Source organism: Prunus dulcis, chromosome 8 (assembly GCF_902201215.1).
Source record: "Prunus dulcis chromosome 8, ALMONDv2, whole genome shotgun sequence".
NCBI classification, from domain to species: domain Eukaryota; kingdom Viridiplantae; phylum Streptophyta; class Magnoliopsida; order Rosales; family Rosaceae; genus Prunus; species Prunus dulcis.
Window position 1 is genome coordinate 11,581,997 of NC_047657.1, and position 17,450 is coordinate 11,599,446.

Below are 17,450 nucleotides of genomic sequence, written 5' to 3' on the forward strand. Positions count from 1 at the left end.
CCCAAAATTCAGATGTAAACGGTAGTTCCAATGTGAAATAGACCCATATACTTGTCTGCCTCATTGGTTTTTGTAGAACTCCTTCGAAATCATAGAAATGCTGTTCCATAATGGAACTTCTATTGTTGTTTTTTCTTCTTCTAATTCTCTGTCACAGTTTGGAAAATGTCTTAAATCCGAAAATCGTGTTGGGTCACCACTGAACAGCACTCCCCGACCATGAAAAAGATAGTTAATATATTAGAGTAAAATCAGTAACTCCACAAAAAATTACAGAGTTGTCTTGCTAACAAAGAGGAATATTTGTGCTCAAAAAGAGTGGTGTCTCCCTACCCAACCTTTCACCAGTTGATCCAGGACTAGTTAGTATTAAGAATACCTTCATGTCAGACAATCTATAATCCCGAAATATTTAGTTCCTGCTCACCCTTGTCCTCCTCCTTGGCTTTTCCTTTGCCTCACCATCAACAGTATCACCAGCAGCAACAGCATCTAGCTTACCCACATCATCGACATCAACATGCTTGATGCCCATGAAGTGCACCTCTTCCATTTCTTCTTCTGCAGTGAAGTAACCCTCTCCCATATCATCATGCTTTAAGTCCACGGGTTGATGTATTGTGCTATTATCGAGGCTTTTGGCTGTTTCCAGAGATTCATCATGTGAAGAGGGCTCTGCTGAGGGAATTGATCCCTCTTCAGCAACCTCTGCACCTGAGGTTTCTGATTTTATCTGGGAACGGCGGGTTTGAATAAGATAATGTGCCACCGACTTGTAACCCAGTTTTGAGACCTGATAAATTAACAAAATTTAGCAATTGGTTAGCCATGTTAATTTGTGAACTTGCTCACTATGTACCAAAATCACAGTGCCCAAACTATGTAGGACCTTAGGACCTCACTAAGTCTGACATGCAAGGACCTAAGATTATCAACTGAGGAAACCGTGGGGTGCTGGAAGAGAAGAATATTACACCAAATTATATAATGATCACAGATGCATGCAGGATGAATAAGGTTGATAGGGTTAACCTTCCTATACAGATTACCAGTGGGTTCCCACCCTTTTGCTTTACGGCAAAGACTGCAGTTGCAGATGCCCCGACAAGCAGGGCAAACCCAATCAGGATTTTGGTTGGCTTCAATCACATTCTCTCCATATCTGTTGAAGACGGTAAAGTTTAATGTATAGGGTATCAGCGCTCATTACAAAGATATAAAATTGCAACACTAGTTCTTTGAATAAACATTAAGCTAATGACATGCTTCTGAGGTCTTGTCAGTTGTTCTCAAGGTACATGTACGGACCTTTCATTCATTGCATGTTTTTGGTAAGAATTGAAGCATTAAAATAATAACAAAAAAAGTTACTTTGAACAGGTAACTTAAGAAAGAACTTACCTCGTGTATATGCAATCTCCACATAACTGCCCTTGGACCAAGTCACATTTGCAACAATGTGTATGCTGGCCAAGAGTTTTCTGCCTGCAAGGAAGTATGTCATCTCTAAGCATAGTTTACTAAGTGAAAGGACACCTTTAATTAACAAGTAAAAAGTAAGCTCAAATAACACATGATGAATGTATTGTGTGATTAAACAATGAACCCAGTATAACAGTAAATTTAGGCACTTTTTCTATACTCTTGAGAAGGTACCATCTTTCATCCAGTTATAAATCATATGTATGAGCTACGTCAATCATCATTAACCCTTGAAATAATTTTCCATTTTAGATTCAGAAAACAAATTACTTTGAGTATAAAAGAATAATACATGCACGAATAAGAATGCTGCAACAACGAACCAATGCACTGCAAAACTCGAGGAAGAATAGGAAGCAACAACAATTTATATCAGTTGGAAACTTGAAGGAATTCTTTTAAGGACAATTATTCAAATGTCAAACAAGCCACGTTTAGTTTTTCAGTGTAAACATGAATGGGCTAAGCTTGCGGACTTAAGAGTTAAATTGTATCTAAAATCTAAGAATGTTCTGCATAAGTTGACATGTTAAAATCTGACAATGTTGTTAGGAACATCATTATCAGCTAGTCAATTAAAGCTGGTTCAACGAATCTGTTTAAAGTATGAAATTAATACATGCACAAATAAGAATGCTGCAACAACCAACCAATGCACTGCAAAACTCAAGGAAGAATAGGAAGGAATCAAAAGGCAACACAACAATTTATATCAGTTTGAAAATTGACGAACTCTGGTGCTCAAAGAATCCTTTTCAGGACAATGATTCAAATGTCAAACAAGCCACATGACTTTTTTCTGTGTAACATGAATGGACTAAGCTTGCGGACTTACAGTTAAATTGTATTTTAAATCTTAGAATGTTCTGCATAACTGACATGTTAAGAACATCTTATCAGCTAGTCAATTAAAGCCGGTTCAACTAATATGTATAAAGTATGAAATCTTTTCACAGTTCAAATCATAACTTTACTGAATAAAAATCTGAAATAATATTTGTCGCAACAATGCAAAAATATCGACAGTCCCAGGGATTACAACAAACACAGTAAGTCATCTTCAATGGTTACTAGAAAAGCAAGAAACCCATCACATGAATCATGAACTACCTGCATTGGTGGCAAGTTTCTCCCTTAACCCCATCATATATGCGTTTTCTATCTTCCCCATAGCCATCCACACCCATGGTCCAGCTTGTCCTGCAATCCCCCAACAGCTTCTCATGTTCTTCTGTATAAATCTCTGGCTGTGAACCCTCCTTGATACAAATATTAACACTCCCTGAGGTCTCTCTCTTCCCTTTAGGCTTACTAATTTCCACATAACTTACTGGAGCCAGAGTCTTCAACCTAACAAAAACAAAAAACAATTTTTTTAAAAAGAAAATCCTTTGAAGTTTTAACCTTTCCTACCATTTTCTTTTGCATTTTCCTGGAACCCAAACAAGAGGGTCATAAAAACGAAAGAGGCGACAAGTGGGTCACCTAGAAGAGCGCCTTGGGGGGGACCCAGAGTTGTGGATTTTGGTCTGAACAGAAGGGTCTCTCTGACTCTGGGAACGTTTTGGAGGGGCAGCTTTCGGCTTGAGCTTCAGCGAGAAGTCCAAAAGACCCAGCTTCTGCAATCTCTCCTTGTTCTCTTTGATCCTTTGGTCCCTGAACTGCTCGTACCCTGAAACCCCTGCAGTTCCATCTACGGTTCCTTCACTGTTCACTTCCGAGTTGCCTCCTCGGCCTCGATTTCTCTGAACCACCATTAAAAACAGGGGGCAGTGGAGAATGATGGACTTTCCTCTGTAAACGAAAGTGACAAAACCTATTTGCCTGTGCCTGTATATTTTTTATTATAAGAAATTGATGTTCTTGAGAGAGAGAGAGAGAGAGAGAGAGAGCGAGAGAGAGAGGCGCCAATACACAATACGAAACGAATGGGGAAATTCTATTGGGAACCCACTAATGCTTTCTACACCCAAGTTGTGTGTAACCAATTAATTTAATTTAAAATGCATCCATATGATATTTTTGAGAGATATTTAGTGATATACCCATTTCTAGCACTAATATTATAAATAAACCCTACACAATTGAATTCCTATAAACAAACCCAAAAAAAACCCAAAAAATAATAGCTAACCTTATTGAATTTAATATTGATTATTAAATTACTTTGATGCCCTATTGAGTGCTTTGGGTATTTTTATGAGATTTTGGGGTTGGGCTTGTTTTAAGAAATTGATGGCAGTTTTGTAATTTATAAGAAGTTAAAAGCTTTTTTGTTATGTTGTAAATGGGCTTTGGGTGTGTTTCTAAAGTCCATTTTATATAAGGTATTTTTATAATTTGGGCCCCCATATTGGGTATAATAGTGAATCTCCCTATTTTTGAACAAAATTATAAGTTTTTAATCTCAATGTTGGGCTCGCTAACAATTTATAAACAATTAAAAGCAAAAGATGAAAGGACTCGAGTAAAGGATTTGTAGCTTAAAAGATTAAAAATAATTATTCTGCACGTGGTCTTATATTCGCATATCTCATTCTTTAATATCATTTGTACGAACTAAAAAAGCCAAAATTGGATATTCAATCTGAAAAGAAAACAAAAAAGAAGTAGGCGGGTAAAAGTTCAAACTATTATTAGTAGTAACAGTAGAGATTTGGCACACATAATGAAAGAGCATTTTGGGTTCTCTTACTGCCATTTTGTAAGGTTAGTTTATTATCATTTTGGTCGACAATTGGCATGTTGGCAAGAGAACCAAACTTCAGGTGAAGAAACCTGTAATTGACTCTGGGTGAGTTGAGGTCGTGTGGCTGGAGCTGATGGACCCCTTGCGACTGGATCCCAAATAATTATGGCTCGATTGATATTCATGCCTTTGTGCCTAAAAGTCGAATTATAAGTCAATGTCTACGAGGCCAAGAAGGAATGTGGCAAGAACCAAGTCACAAATCAAGGCACAATCACATCACAAGTTTTTCTTTTCTATTTTTTTTGCGTCGAAACACATCCAAAGATTTAAGGAAGCCAGATGAGAAAAAGTATACACAATGCAAAATGGCAAAAAATAGTTCAAAATGACAAAAAGTACTAGACGAATTACATCAAACGTTTGAATTGTTGCCATTAACTACTACTCATAGCCACATCCTGCACATCAGTTCGGAGAAGTTATTTGCAGTTTGGCGGTTACTACAACACCATATAAAGTTTGAATTGTTGCCACCTTGTTTGGGTTATGGGAAAGAAGGCTGAGGGATAATAAATGAATTGTTTTTCTGTGTTTGGTAAGTTCAGGCATGGAAAATCGTTGCCTTGCACGTGGGAAAGTAGGGGGAGAGTGAAGTCCTCCTCTCCCATTGGGTTTTGTTTTCCTCCTTATGAGAACGTTTGGGAAAATGAGCCAACATTAAATATACATTTTGCATGACCATATTATCCCCATTAACAATTTAGAATTACAATATGACATTAAATGCATTCTTTTTTTATTTGATTTAATATGGATATAATTGAAAAATTAAACAAACTTTGTTTTACATTCCTATACAAACCAAACATGTGAAAGGAAATAAAATGGTATTTCTTAATTTCCAAACATAAAAAATGAATCTTCATTTCCCATCCCTTAAGAAACGACATGAAAAATGATTTCCCTCAAATCTGTTATGTGAACCAAACGGGCCTAACTGCTTCATAACCACATCAGCATGCCTCAAACACCATATAAATTTGAATTATTTGCTTCCCTAGAGCAAGTCCAACGGGCAGCCGAGCCCAAGGCTAGGGGGGAAAAAATTCGTTCCAGCAGTCAGCCCAGGGCCGGGGAGGGGGGGAGTGGGTCCCACCAACTCGGGCCAGCCCGAAGGCGAGTTCAGCCCAAGGTAAAGCCCGCGGGCGCTGACATCAGCGCTTGCGTCACGCTGACGTCATGGAGCGCGTTCAAAACTCCAACGGGAAGATGCCACGTGTCGCGCCCCCAGCCCTCCGATCAGCATATCCAAATCCAATCCAATGGCTGGCATTTTTTGGGCAATAAAATTACGAAAAAAAAATCGAAATTTTTTTTCTTTCTATAAATACCTATCAATACTCTTCACTTTCAACACCAATCCTCATACATTTCATTATACTTCTACTATTATTCACTTTTTATTCAACATTTTCCTTTTTTCCACCTTGTATTTTGATTTCATATTTTTATGGCTTATTCTATCGAAACCGGAGGGGCTTGGAGCACCATGGAAGATGTTTCCTTGTGTGAGGCTTGGCTCCAAATTTGTCATTGTCCCGTGTCCGTTAATGAGATGAAATTTTTTCATATGTGGAAAAAAATTCATGCCGAATTTTGTGAAAAAATTTCGGGGTCTACTCGTACGGAGATGGCATTATCTAGTAGGTGGAAAATTATCAAAGAGTTGGGAAAATGGAGAGATGCCCTAAAAAAAGCGATGGACAACTATAGAAGCGGGGAAAATCGTACTAACGAGCTAAGTATTTTATAATTTTTGTTTTATTAAGTTTAATCTCCTAATATATATATATATTGTTAATATTTATTGCATTTTCAATATTTTGTTAATATTTCCTTGCATTTTAAATATTTTGTTAATATTTCTTGCATTTTAAATATTTTGTTCATATTTCTTGCATTATCAATATTTTGTTAATATTTCTTGCATTTTAAATATTTTGTTCATATTTCTTGCATTTTCAATAATTTGTTAATATTTCTTGCATTTTCAATATGTTGTTAATATTTCTTGCATTTTCAATTGTTTCTTAATTTTTTTGCACTTCTAATTTATTTGTAAGGTTAATTGCATTTCCATTATTTTTTTTTTTGTTACTTGCATATCCAATATATTTTAAATATTTATTGCATTTCCATTTTTTTGTTAAATAGATGATTCAAGCACAAATGGGGTTCGGTGCAACCGGGGGTGGCAAAAAAAGTTTCAACCATCATGAATGTTGGGAGGTGGTGAAATATTGCAAACGCTTCATAATTATTCCGACGGGTCCCGCCGTTTTGTTAAACGAGACGCCACTCCGTGATTCAATGACATCGGATTCACCTCTCGATTCCCCTATGAGTCAAGACTCACCCATCGAAAAGGAGCCGAGGCCCATTGGCCGAAAGGCCGCGAAGGCAAAGAAAGCGGGTAATTCAAGCAATAATAATTCAAAATTTTTGGAGGAAATTGCAAGGCAAAACGGCATAAGAATTGAAATGGAGCAAAAACGCCAAGATAACGAGTTGGCCCTTCAAGCTGAGTATGCACGAGAAAGGGAGTATTTGCGCAAAAAAGATATGGACAAGACGGATCGGGAAACCATGGCTATGGATACAAGTCATATGTCCCCTGAAACAAAACAATTTTGGAAGCTAGAACGAAGGGATGTTATGAGAAGAAGACTTTTCCGAGATGATGGGCCTAGCAACACGGATTGGTTAAATGATGGAAACCATTAACGAGTTGTAATTCATATATTTTATTTTAGTAGTAGTAATTCTTAATGACTTGTATTAGATTTCTTTATTTAATAAACAAACTTTTATTCAACATATTCCATACTTCAAACAAAACAAAATTAAAATTAAAAAAAACTACAAACAAGACACAATAATAATAACAAACCACAACCAAACCATAATAAATAAAAATACAACACAACCTAACCATAACTAAATAAAACATAACCAAAGCATCTATGCTCCATCATTCATCTTCATTGCCTTTCACCGCCCATAGATGCTCCATCAAGTGAACTTGACGCATTTCATGAATATACGAAGATTGCATCTCTGTATATCGATCTATCATTCGGGTCATGAAATGACCATTCCTCACCAACGGTTCCGGCTCAAACTGTTCCATTTGGCCCCATGGGCCTTTCATAAATCTGTGTCAAGGTCGTGTTCATTGGATCCGGTTCGTAGACCTCTAAAGCATCATAATCGTACTCATCCTCCACAATCATATTATGGAGGATGATGCAAGTCATCATAATGCTTCTGAGGATCTCCTCATCAAACATATGGGCCGCACCTCGAATAATTAACCACCGAGCTTGAAGGATGCCAAAACACCTTTCGACATCTTTCATGTATCCCTCTTGATGGGTAGCAAATACTTTTTGCTTCTGGGTTCGGGGATTCGGAATGGATTTGACAAATATGGTCCACCTCGGGTAGATTCCTTCAGATAGATAATACCACGTCTGGTACACTGTATTGTTGACTTGATAGGTGATATTGGGGCCCTGGCCTCTCAATATATCGTTGAAGACCGGGGATTGACCCAGCACGTTGAGGTCATTTTGGGATCCTGCAACTCCAAAGAAGGCATGCCAAACCCATGTGTCGAAGCCATCAACGGCTTCAAGGATGATACTTTTTTGGCCTTTTCTATTTTCGTAATCACCTTGCCAGGCAGTTGGGCAATTATTCCATTGTCAGTGCATGCAGTCGATGCTACCAAACATTCCTGGAAATCCTCGAGCTTCGGTTTTTTGTAGAAGTCGTTGGAGGTCCCTGGGAGTAGATCTACGCAGGTAGTCCCTAGTGTACAGAGTTTCAACTGCTTGACAAAGTCTTACCAAAGCCTCCAACATAGTGGACTTCCCTATCCGAGCAATCTCATCCACCTGATCAGCAAATGCTCCATACGCCAACATTCGTATAACAGCTGTAAGCTTTTGCTCCGGAAGAAGCCCCAAAACCCCAGTAGCATCACACTTTTGAACAAAGTATGCATCATAATTGCAAATATTATGCATGACTTTATTGAACAAATGGGGTTGCATTCTAAATCGCCTTCGAAAATCAACATCTGAGTACAAAAAAGTTGAGATAAAATAATCTTCCAAAAGATTCTTATCCCGAGAATGCCTATATCTGTCCACATTCCGGCAGTGACCGACTTGTGAACCACGGCGACGACCTTGGTTCTCTTCATCTTGCAAAGCCACTGCTATGACAACTTGTTCATCGACTTGTCTCTGCAACTCATTGATTTCATCTGCTCTACGGTTTCTCTCATTTGTTTCTCGCTCTTGTCTCTCCAAGCATCTCCTAAAATCTTCCATTGAGAATGAATGAAATATGAAATCTAAACTCTGAGAAATGAAAATATACAAAGATGTGGTGTGAGAGGTATGAGATGGGCCTATGGTTTTATAGAAAATTTTGGCAAGATAGACATGCCACGTGGCTTGATTTGATTGGATGAAAATCTTATTTGAAATTTGAAATTCATCCGAAATTTGAACCCAAATTTATATGAAATTTGAAATTTGAAATTCATCCAAATTTGAACCCAAATTTATCTGAAATTTGAATTTTGAAATTCATTCAATTTGAACCCCAAAATTTATCTGAATTTTGAATTTTGAAATTCATCCGAAATTTGAATCCAAAAATCTTATCCGGAAATTTTATCCGATTATGAATAGTCTTGACATGTAGGAACCTGGAAATCTTATCTAAAAATATTATCCAAATTAATTATTTTCATTAAAAAAGTTGTGAAAAAAACAAAAAAATGAATAGTAATTGCCCTTAGCCATGGCAATGGGTGGAAACACAAAATACTATTTGCAAGGGCAACCACTATTCACGTGAATAGTGGCTGCTCTAACTCCCCCCTTGCCATGGCTAAGAGCATTTCCACCAGTTTCCGCCTTCGGGCCTGCCCGTCTGGTGGCCCCCACGAGTCGCCCGGGCTGGCCTTTTGTTGCTGGACGCCGTTTCTTGACCCAAACCCCCCCCAGCCCGAGCTCGTCCAGCACTGCTGGACTTGCTCTAAAGGCAAATGGGTGGAGTTGCTCTTACATGATGGGCCGTGCTTTCGGTTTAGCCCATGTTGTTTCATTTATTTTTTAACTTATACTTTTTACACTTTTTTTGTTTTATTTTTATAACTCTTCTGGTTTAGTTATCTAATTAGTTATTATCAAGTTTTTTTTTTCTTTTCATCATTATTTTGAGTATTTCAATTGTACTTTTTGGGGTTTGATTGGTTGCTAATTTAGAAATACAGCTAATGAATTGCACCAGCGTGACATTTGAAGGTCGTATAATTTGCAAAACAGCTCGGTTTTCTTTTCCACCTATTTTAATAGCTCTTTTTTTTTCTTCTTTTTTTTTCATTTTCAAGCATTCAAGTCCCAGAGCTATATACTCCCTCGTAAAAGCTTATCCGCCTACTGGGTTTTTGTAAAACTGCATTGAAATCATAGAAATGTTGTTCAATTGTTTTTTTTTTTTCCTTCCATTTTTCTGTCAGTTTGGAAAGTGTCTCAAATCCGAAGATTGAGTTGCTCACCACTCAACAGCACTCTCCGATCTTGAAAGGATAGTTAATATATTTGAATGAAATCAGTAACTCCACAAAATATTACAGATGTGGCCTTCTTTGTTGTCCTGCTAACAAAAGAGGAATATTTGTGCTCAAAAAGAGTTTGGTGTCTCCCAAAATTTCACCAGTTGATCCAAGTCTACTTAGTATTAAGAACAGGCTTCATGTCAGACAATCAATAATCCAGAAATATTTAGTTCCTGCTCTTTGCCTCACCATCATTAGCATCACCAGCAGCAACATCATCTAGCTTACCCACATCATTGACATCAACATGCTTGATGCCCAGGAAGTGCATCTCTCCCATTTTTTCTTCCGTTGTGAAGAACCCCTCATCGTGCCTTAAGTCCTCAGGTTGATGTGTTGTGCTTTCCAGAAATTCATCATGTGAAGATGGCTCAGATCCCTCATCAGCAACCTCTGCACCTGAGGTTTCTGATTTTATCTGGGAACGGTGGGTTTGAATAAGATAATGCGCCAGAGACTTGTAACCCAGTTTTGAGACCTGATAAATTAACAAAATTTAGCAATTGGTTATCCATGTTAACTTGTGGACTTGCTCATTATGTACCAAAATCACAGTGCCAAACTATGTAGTGATTCCATTGAGTGAATGCATGTGTGTACGTGCATATGCATTTAACTGTCTGTGGATGCATGAGTTCCTGTGCTTGTATGCATGTTGTGTTCTATTGCATGTTTTTCTCTTTATTTCTTTTTCATTTTTTCAAACAGATGATAGGACCTCACTCAGTCTGACATGCAAGGACCTAAGAGTATCAACTGAGAAACCGTGGGGATCATGCTGGAAGAGAAGAATATTACACCAAATTATATAATGATCACAAATGCATGCAGCAAACATAAGGTTGATAGGGTTAACCTTCCAATACAGATTACCAGTGGGTTCCCACCCTTTTGCTTTACGGCAAAGATTGCAGTTGCAGATGTCCCGACAAACAGGGCAAACCCAATCAGGATTTTGGTTGGCTTCAAGCATATTCTCTCCATATCTGTGGAAGACGGTAAAATTCATTGCATGTTTTTTTGTAAGAATTGGAACATTAAATGAAATGTTACTTTCAATAGGTAATTTATGAAAGAACTTACCTCGTGAACAAGCAATCTCCACATAACTGCCCTTGGACCGAGTCACATTTGCAGCAATGTGTATGCTGGCCAAGAGTTTTATGCCTGCAAGGAAGTATGTCATCTCTAAGCATAGTTTACCAAGTGAAAGGACACCTTTAATTAAAAAGTCAAAGGTAAGCTCAAATAACGCATGATGAATGTATTGTACGATTAAGCAATGAACCCAGTATAACAGTAAATTTAAGCATTTTTTCTATGCTCTTGAGAAGGTACCATCTTCCTTTGGGTTATAATCATATGTATGAGCTCCTAAGCATCAGTAATCCTTGAAATCTCCTTTCCATTATAGATTTAGAAAACAAATTACTAAAGAGTATAAAATATTAATACATGCACGAAATGCTGCAACAACCAACCAATGCACTGCAAAACTGAAAGAAGAATAGGAAGGAACCAATCCATTGAAAGAGTACCTGGTATATTGAAAAAGTTTCAATTGGATGCATAATTTTCATATCAATGACAAGACTTCTTTCAATGCTACATTTTCATCTGTCCATATAAGTAATTTGATGAATTGAAAGCTTAAAGCCGAAAGAGGCAACAAACTTTAAATGATTCTAAATAAAATGTGGTGTAAAGGATAAACTACTGGGAAAAGGAGAACCTAAAATACATTTATTGTAAGGTCAAATGCAAGCTTGATATAGTAAAAAATACAACCCAACCAAAAGGTAACAACAACAATTTATATCAGTTTGAAACTTGAAAAACTCTGGTGCTCACAGAATCCTTTTAAGGACAATGATTCAAATGTCAAACAAGCCACGCAACTTTTTTCGGTTTACCATGAATGGGCTAAGCTTGCAGACTTACAGTTAAACTATATCTAAAATTTTAGAACGTACTGCATAACTTGACATGTTAAAATTTGATAATGTTGTTAAGAACATCATTATCAGCTAGTCAATTAAAGCCGGTTCAACTAATCCTTATAAAGTATGAAATCTTTTCAGAGTTCAAGATCACACCTTTACCAAATAAACATCAGAAATAATATTTGTGGCAAGTTTACAACAATGCAAAAATATCCAGTCCCGGGGGATTACAACAAACACAATGAGTCATCTTCAATTGTTATAAGAAAAGCAAGAAACCCATCACATGAGTCATGAACTACCTGCATTGGTGGCAAGTTTCTCCCTTAACCAAATCCACACCCAGGGGCCAGCTTGTATTACAATCCCCCAACTGCTTCTCATGTTCCTCTGTATAAACCTCTCGCTTTGAGCCCTTCTTGATATAAATATTAATACTCTCCTTCTCTTTAGGCTTTCTAATTTCCACATAACTTACTGGAGCCACAGTCTTCAACCTAACAAAAACAAAAAACGCTTTTTTGAAAAAGAAAATCCTTTAAAGTTTTAACCTTTCCTACCATTTTCTTTTGCGTTTTCCTGGAACCCAAACAAGAGAGCCTTTAAAACGAAAGAGGAGAAAAGTGGGTTACCTAGAAGAGCGCCTTGGGGACTTGTGGATTTTGGTCTGAACAGACGAATCTCTCTGACTCTGGGAACGTTTTGGAGTGGCAGCTTTGGGCTTCAGCTTCAGAGCAAGGTCCAAAATTCCCAGCTTCTGCAATCTCTCATTGTTCTCTTTGATCCTTTGGTCCCTGAACTGCTCGTACCCAGAAACCCCAGCAGTTCCATTCTCTACGGTTCCTTCACCGCTGTTCATTTCCGAGGTGCCTTGGTCTCGATTTCTCTGAACCACCATTGAAAACAGTGGACTCTGTAAACGACATTGGCAAAAACGAAAGTATATTTTATTACAAATGGGGAAATTCTAGAGATATTACAAATGAAAAAAAAAAAAAAAACAGGAGAGAGATAGAGAGGCGGCAATACACATTACAAATGGGGAAATTCTAGAGATATTCATATGCCCATTCTTAGCACTAATAGATAAATTCTACACCATTTAATTTTTATAAACAAACTATAAAAAAACCCACAAAATCACACATGGCTCTATTGAATTTAATTTTGATTATTATATTACTTTGATGCCTTATTGAGTGTTTTGGGTTTTATGAGGTTTTGAGGTTGGGTTTGTTTTAAGAAATCAGTGGCAGTTTTGTAATTTAAAAGAAGTTAAAAGCTTTTTTGTTATGTTGTAAATGGGCTTTGGGTATGTTTCTAAAATCCATTTCTTATAAGGTTCTTTTTTATAATTTGGGCTCCTATATTGGGTATAATAGTGAATCTCCCAAAATTCTATTGGGTTGGGAACTACTAAAATGCTTTCTAGACTCAACAATATATTACTCCCCAAAATCTTCCTATTTTTCCCTCAAATGAAACTAATAAATAAAACTCCCAACAAATCTGGGTGATTTTTTTTTTGTTTTTTGTTGCTAAAGTTAGGAATGGAGAGGGGGCGAAGCACACACATGCAGGTCTTATAGGGACTTGCATCTTTGACCGCTTAAGAGCACACTAAAGATCTGGACAATTCAGAAGCCTTTTAAATTTATATCAAATTGCCTAATAATTTACGGTGACCAAGTTTAATGAACCTAGGTAAAATCTTACTGTACTTGTGTAGAAACATGATCTTAAGTTGAATGGTTTTTATTTTTATCAAAATATCTAAGTTGAACGCTAAGAGAGTCTAAAAAACACTTTGAGAAAAATAAAGAGGATAACGTGAACAAATAACTAAGATGGGGCTAAAATGAAATGATGACTACTACTTATACTGAATGGGAAAAATATGAAAAAAAATATGTATGTGTTTCATTTGGTAAAATTTTGGCAAGATATAACTGAAAAGTTCAGCTACTTTATAACATTTTAATATAATTTATTTAAATATTTAAATATATGTTATTATTTTTTAATAATATGTGAAAAATATGTGTATCATGAATTTTGTATGTATTTTTCAAAATTTTATAAAAAATGTGTATTAAGTGTGAAAAATACGTACATATGTGTTTTTTTTTTTAACGTGTATTTTACCAACTCTTTAAGATGTGTATGAAACGGAAGTATTTAAAAAATATGTACATGCGTGTATAATACGAGTATTAAATGAAAAAATACTGACTAGGTTATGCTTTTGGGAAATCAATTAATATTCATTAATGCATACCAAAGAGCTCAACAATGATAAAACTGAAGTAGAAGGAAGCATGGCACCAAAGAGTTGTTTTTCTCATTGAGAATGCTAATATATAGGTCATGTGATGTAATAACCCAAAACAAAAATTCTTATTTAATTAGTAATTTATTTTGAAGAAAGACAATTTTGCCATCGGAATATTTTATTGAGAAAAGTTGACTTTTTGACCAAAAAGGAATTTGACAATTCCACTTACGCCATTGCGTAGAGCACGACGAAACGAGTCCGTAGACACGGAGTGGACTCGAATCGGAGCTGTAACGAAGAAAATACGGTTAAAATTCCGTGAAGGGCAAAACGGTAATTTGAAAAAAAAAATCAGATTTTTATCTTTTCTCTCTCTCTCTTCTCCCTCAGTTTCTCTATCTTCTCTCTCCTCCCTCCCGCTGTGCTCGCCCGACACCTTCAGACCGCCCGAGCCACCGCCACCGGCCACCACGAGCCACGACACCGGTACCAACCTGACCGGCCTGACCTTGCCGTCACGCCTCAGCCCTCCCCCGCTGCTCGTTGCTTGCCAGCCGCCGGACTGGGCGAAAAATCGACCGGTTTTGTCCAAACTTCAAACCGTTCGTTCTCCTTCAATTCTCCTCCAAATTTGTCGAGTAAAGTATAGATTCCTACCTATTTTTCATGCTCTAGTTGATGGTTGGATAGGTTTGCATCAATTTTGATCGTAGATAGCCCAGTTTTCAAATTGAATTTCTGCCGAGTTTCGGCCTCCGTGTTCAGCCACCTCCGGTCAGTTTTTGGGGTAGGTCTAAGAACAAAAATGGTTCCAATTATGGTGTTGTATATAGGATAGGAGTTTGGAGCCGTGGTTTTGAGTTTTTCCGGCGATGTGTAATCGCTTTGGACACCCATCGCTGTCGGAGAGTATGGCGGCGCGTGGGCTAGGATAGTGCAGCGACACTATGTCTTGTTGCCATCCTCAGGTTGTCACGAGCGCATAGGAATTCGCGGATCTCAATTTGGATACCGTTTGAGCCTCGAACAGATTTTTCATATTGTACGATTTCCGGGTTCAATACTGTTGAGCCGTTGGATCGTACTCAATTTCAACTATGTTATTCTACATAATTTCATAATCGTGTAGGATTCAACGGATTGTGAATCGGAGTCCCGGATACTCCGAAATCGCGAACCATAGGGCTAGGGTTTAGAAATTATGCGATTACACGATTGTGGTCAATCCGACCGTCCAATTCAGACCAGACTAGCAGGATATGGGTATTTCAAGTGAGGAACCTATAGGGACTCCCAGATTGGCAATTGGAGGTCGTGGACCCCACGAGGTTCCGTATTGACCAGTATGACAGTTTATCGCTTAGTGAAGCCTCAGGCCTTTTAAGATAGTTCTAAACGTCTGAAATGCTTAAGTGGGCATAAGAACGACTATCAAGTTAGTGCACGCACTTCTAGGAGCCGGGGGTCAGGGTTTTACTTTAATACTTTTATTGAGCAGTTTTATTAATTAAATATTTATGGTTTAATCAGGCACCCGGGGCCAGGCAGACTCGCAGGAGGGACCTTCAAGAGGTCCAGTTAGCTCGGACCAGAAGTGAGTGGACTTTTCTTTTATAAATGATTTTATGCAAATAAAATCCATTATTTAATCTTGAAGAAAGTTTATTGATTATGATTGTTCCTAGCATGTTTTGTTGAATTTAAATATCTTTATTTATCTGTTGCCTGGTTAAATTACTAAAGAGTTATAGAAAGCAGAGTTTGAGCTTTATATAAGATAAAATGACAGCAGAGTTCTAGATTGAATAAAGATTCAGTTATTCATCAGATCTTTCAGAAATATTATTATATTTATATATTATATTTTCTCAGAAGTTTAAACCACCGTGGGTACCCAGTATAGAAACAGTTTGCTTTCAGTATATGTTGCCTTCGGATATGACGATGTCTACGGACATCCAGTTTACCTTCAGTTTTGTCAGTGCACTTGACAATTCCCTCAAGAATTTCAGGGACGCCGGGACCGTGAGAGCCAGGATTGTGGATCAGGCTGACTACGGTCCCCTGAATCCTGCCAGTTTGCAGCTCGGGTTGACTTTGTGTTACCGAGACCTGCCAGGGGAATTGACGAATACAGGAATTGACGGAATAAAAAGGGGTACACCTAGGTGGTAGTTGTAAATTGACTTCTGCGCTTTTGTGCGAGTTTTATTGTTATTGAACATGTTTTGCATCTGCGTATATAACTATGTGAATGCCTTGATTTCAGTATGAATATAATGAACAGGAAAAATCTAACTTTTGCATAACTGTTTTTACAGTGGGGTTATTATGTTCATATAATGTTTTCTAGAACTTTATTTTTGTCCACTCACACTTTCAAATGTTTTGCGCCCCCAGGCAGTAGACGTGCACAGAAATCCACCACCGGGCCTTCTCCTAGCTTCCGCGCCCCTTCGTAATATAGGATTTTGTTTGTAAAACAATTAACTCCTTTGGATATTTTTAGCAGCTGCTCTGATATCTGGTTTTAGTTGAAAAACAGAACTGTTGAATAGTTTGTGTACATACTGGCAGTTGGTTGTAAATATTTTGCTCGTTCTGACAGGTGAAATTTTGGGTTTTGAACAAATTACAGGGGAGACTCTGCCGAATTTTTGGTAGAAGTTCAGACAAATTTTGAATCTTAGTTTGTAACTAGAAGGGTAAATAGGTCTTTTGTACCCGACATTCGCCAAGTGTCTGACATGCACAGGGTTCGGCTCGAATTCCAAAGCGGAAGTTGGATCGGATCCTGTCATGTGAACAGAGACATAGAGTGGGAGAGTGATCCACAAAGTAGAACAACTATGAAAGCAGTTTTTTCATAAATCAAGAGATAAAAGAAATGATAAATGATGACTATTTGAGCTACAAAGCCCCTTATAAATAAAAATTCATTTAAATTTTGATAATATATGCTACAACTCATAAAAAAAATGTGGATTGTCACAAATTAGCGTTTTCTTCGACAAAAAGGTACTATAGAAAGAAGAAACAATAAATCTAGAGAAATAAAACAAAATCCGATGCGTAATATGTATGTTGACATAGACAAAGAATCAAAGGAATAAAATCAATTCTTAATCTTACACAAGGGATTAGTCTGAATATTTAGACAAGGACTATTATAGTTGTATCTAATTTCTTTAAATACATTATCTAAATTGCAAGTACGAACATTTGTGTATTATAGAAAATTGTACATATTTTTATTTTTAATATTGAACAATCAAACATGAGAATGAGAATAAGTAGTACTTTCATATTATTGTTACGAGTATTTTCAAACACTAGAATGGTAGTTATTTGTTTTCATCT

General features: G+C 37.2%; 2 protein-coding genes across 3 annotated transcripts; both read right to left on the reverse strand.

Annotated features, from left to right (window-relative positions):
• Positions 1–220: 220 nt before the first annotated feature.
• LOC117638164 (cell division cycle-associated 7-like protein) lies at positions 221–3,376 on the reverse strand. Its single transcript, XM_034373281.1, has 5 exons — positions 2,968–3,376; positions 2,593–2,832; positions 1,402–1,485; positions 1,033–1,162; positions 221–793 (listed from the first exon to the last, which is right to left on the reverse strand). Exons 1-5 carry the CDS (start codon positions 3,237–3,239, stop codon positions 413–415), a joined length of 1,107 nt encoding a protein of 368 aa, XP_034229172.1. The 5' UTR covers positions 3,240–3,376; the 3' UTR covers positions 221–412.
• Positions 3,377–9,832: 6,456 nt separating this feature from the next.
• On the reverse strand, positions 9,833–12,802 carry LOC117637614 (cell division cycle-associated 7-like protein). 2 transcript variants are annotated; one of them, XM_034372543.1, is made up of 5 exons: positions 12,448–12,802; positions 12,118–12,312; positions 10,956–11,039; positions 10,729–10,858; positions 9,833–10,350 (listed from the first exon to the last, which is right to left on the reverse strand). In XM_034372543.1, the coding sequence occupies exons 1-5, from the start codon at positions 12,711–12,713 to the stop codon at positions 10,039–10,041; spliced, it is 987 nt and encodes a 328-aa protein (XP_034228434.1). In that variant the 5' UTR covers positions 12,714–12,802; the 3' UTR covers positions 9,833–10,038. The 2 variants fall into 2 exon arrangements, with proteins under 2 accessions (XP_034228434.1, XP_034228435.1); XM_034372544.1 differs by having other exon boundaries at positions 10,146–10,350; positions 10,746–10,858.
• Between the last annotated feature and the right edge of the window lie 4,648 nt (positions 12,803–17,450).

Bases quoted from the DNA above. Each gene is read 5' to 3' on its own strand.
- LOC117638164 (XM_034373281.1), bottom strand. From the start codon at position 3,239: ATGGTGGTTCAGAGAAATCGAGGCCGAGGAGGCAACTCGGAAGTGAAC. The intron at 2,833-2,967 runs GTGACCCACTTG...TGTTTTTGTTAG, and splicing joins CCCCCAAGGCGCTCTTCTAG to GTTGAAGACTCTGGCTCCAG. The intron at 794-1,032 runs GTTAACCCTATC...TTAATTTATCAG, and splicing joins CTGGTAATCTGTATAGGAAG to GTCTCAAAACTGGGTTACAA.
- LOC117637614 (XM_034372543.1), bottom strand. From the start codon at position 12,713: ATGGTGGTTCAGAGAAATCGAGACCAAGGCACCTCGGAAATGAACAGC. The intron at 12,313-12,447 runs GTAACCCACTTT...TGTTTTTGTTAG, and splicing joins TCCCCAAGGCGCTCTTCTAG to GTTGAAGACTGTGGCTCCAG. The intron at 10,859-10,955 runs GTAAGTTCTTTC...CGTCTTCCACAG, and splicing joins GGAGATTGCTTGTTCACGAG to ATATGGAGAGAATATGCTTG.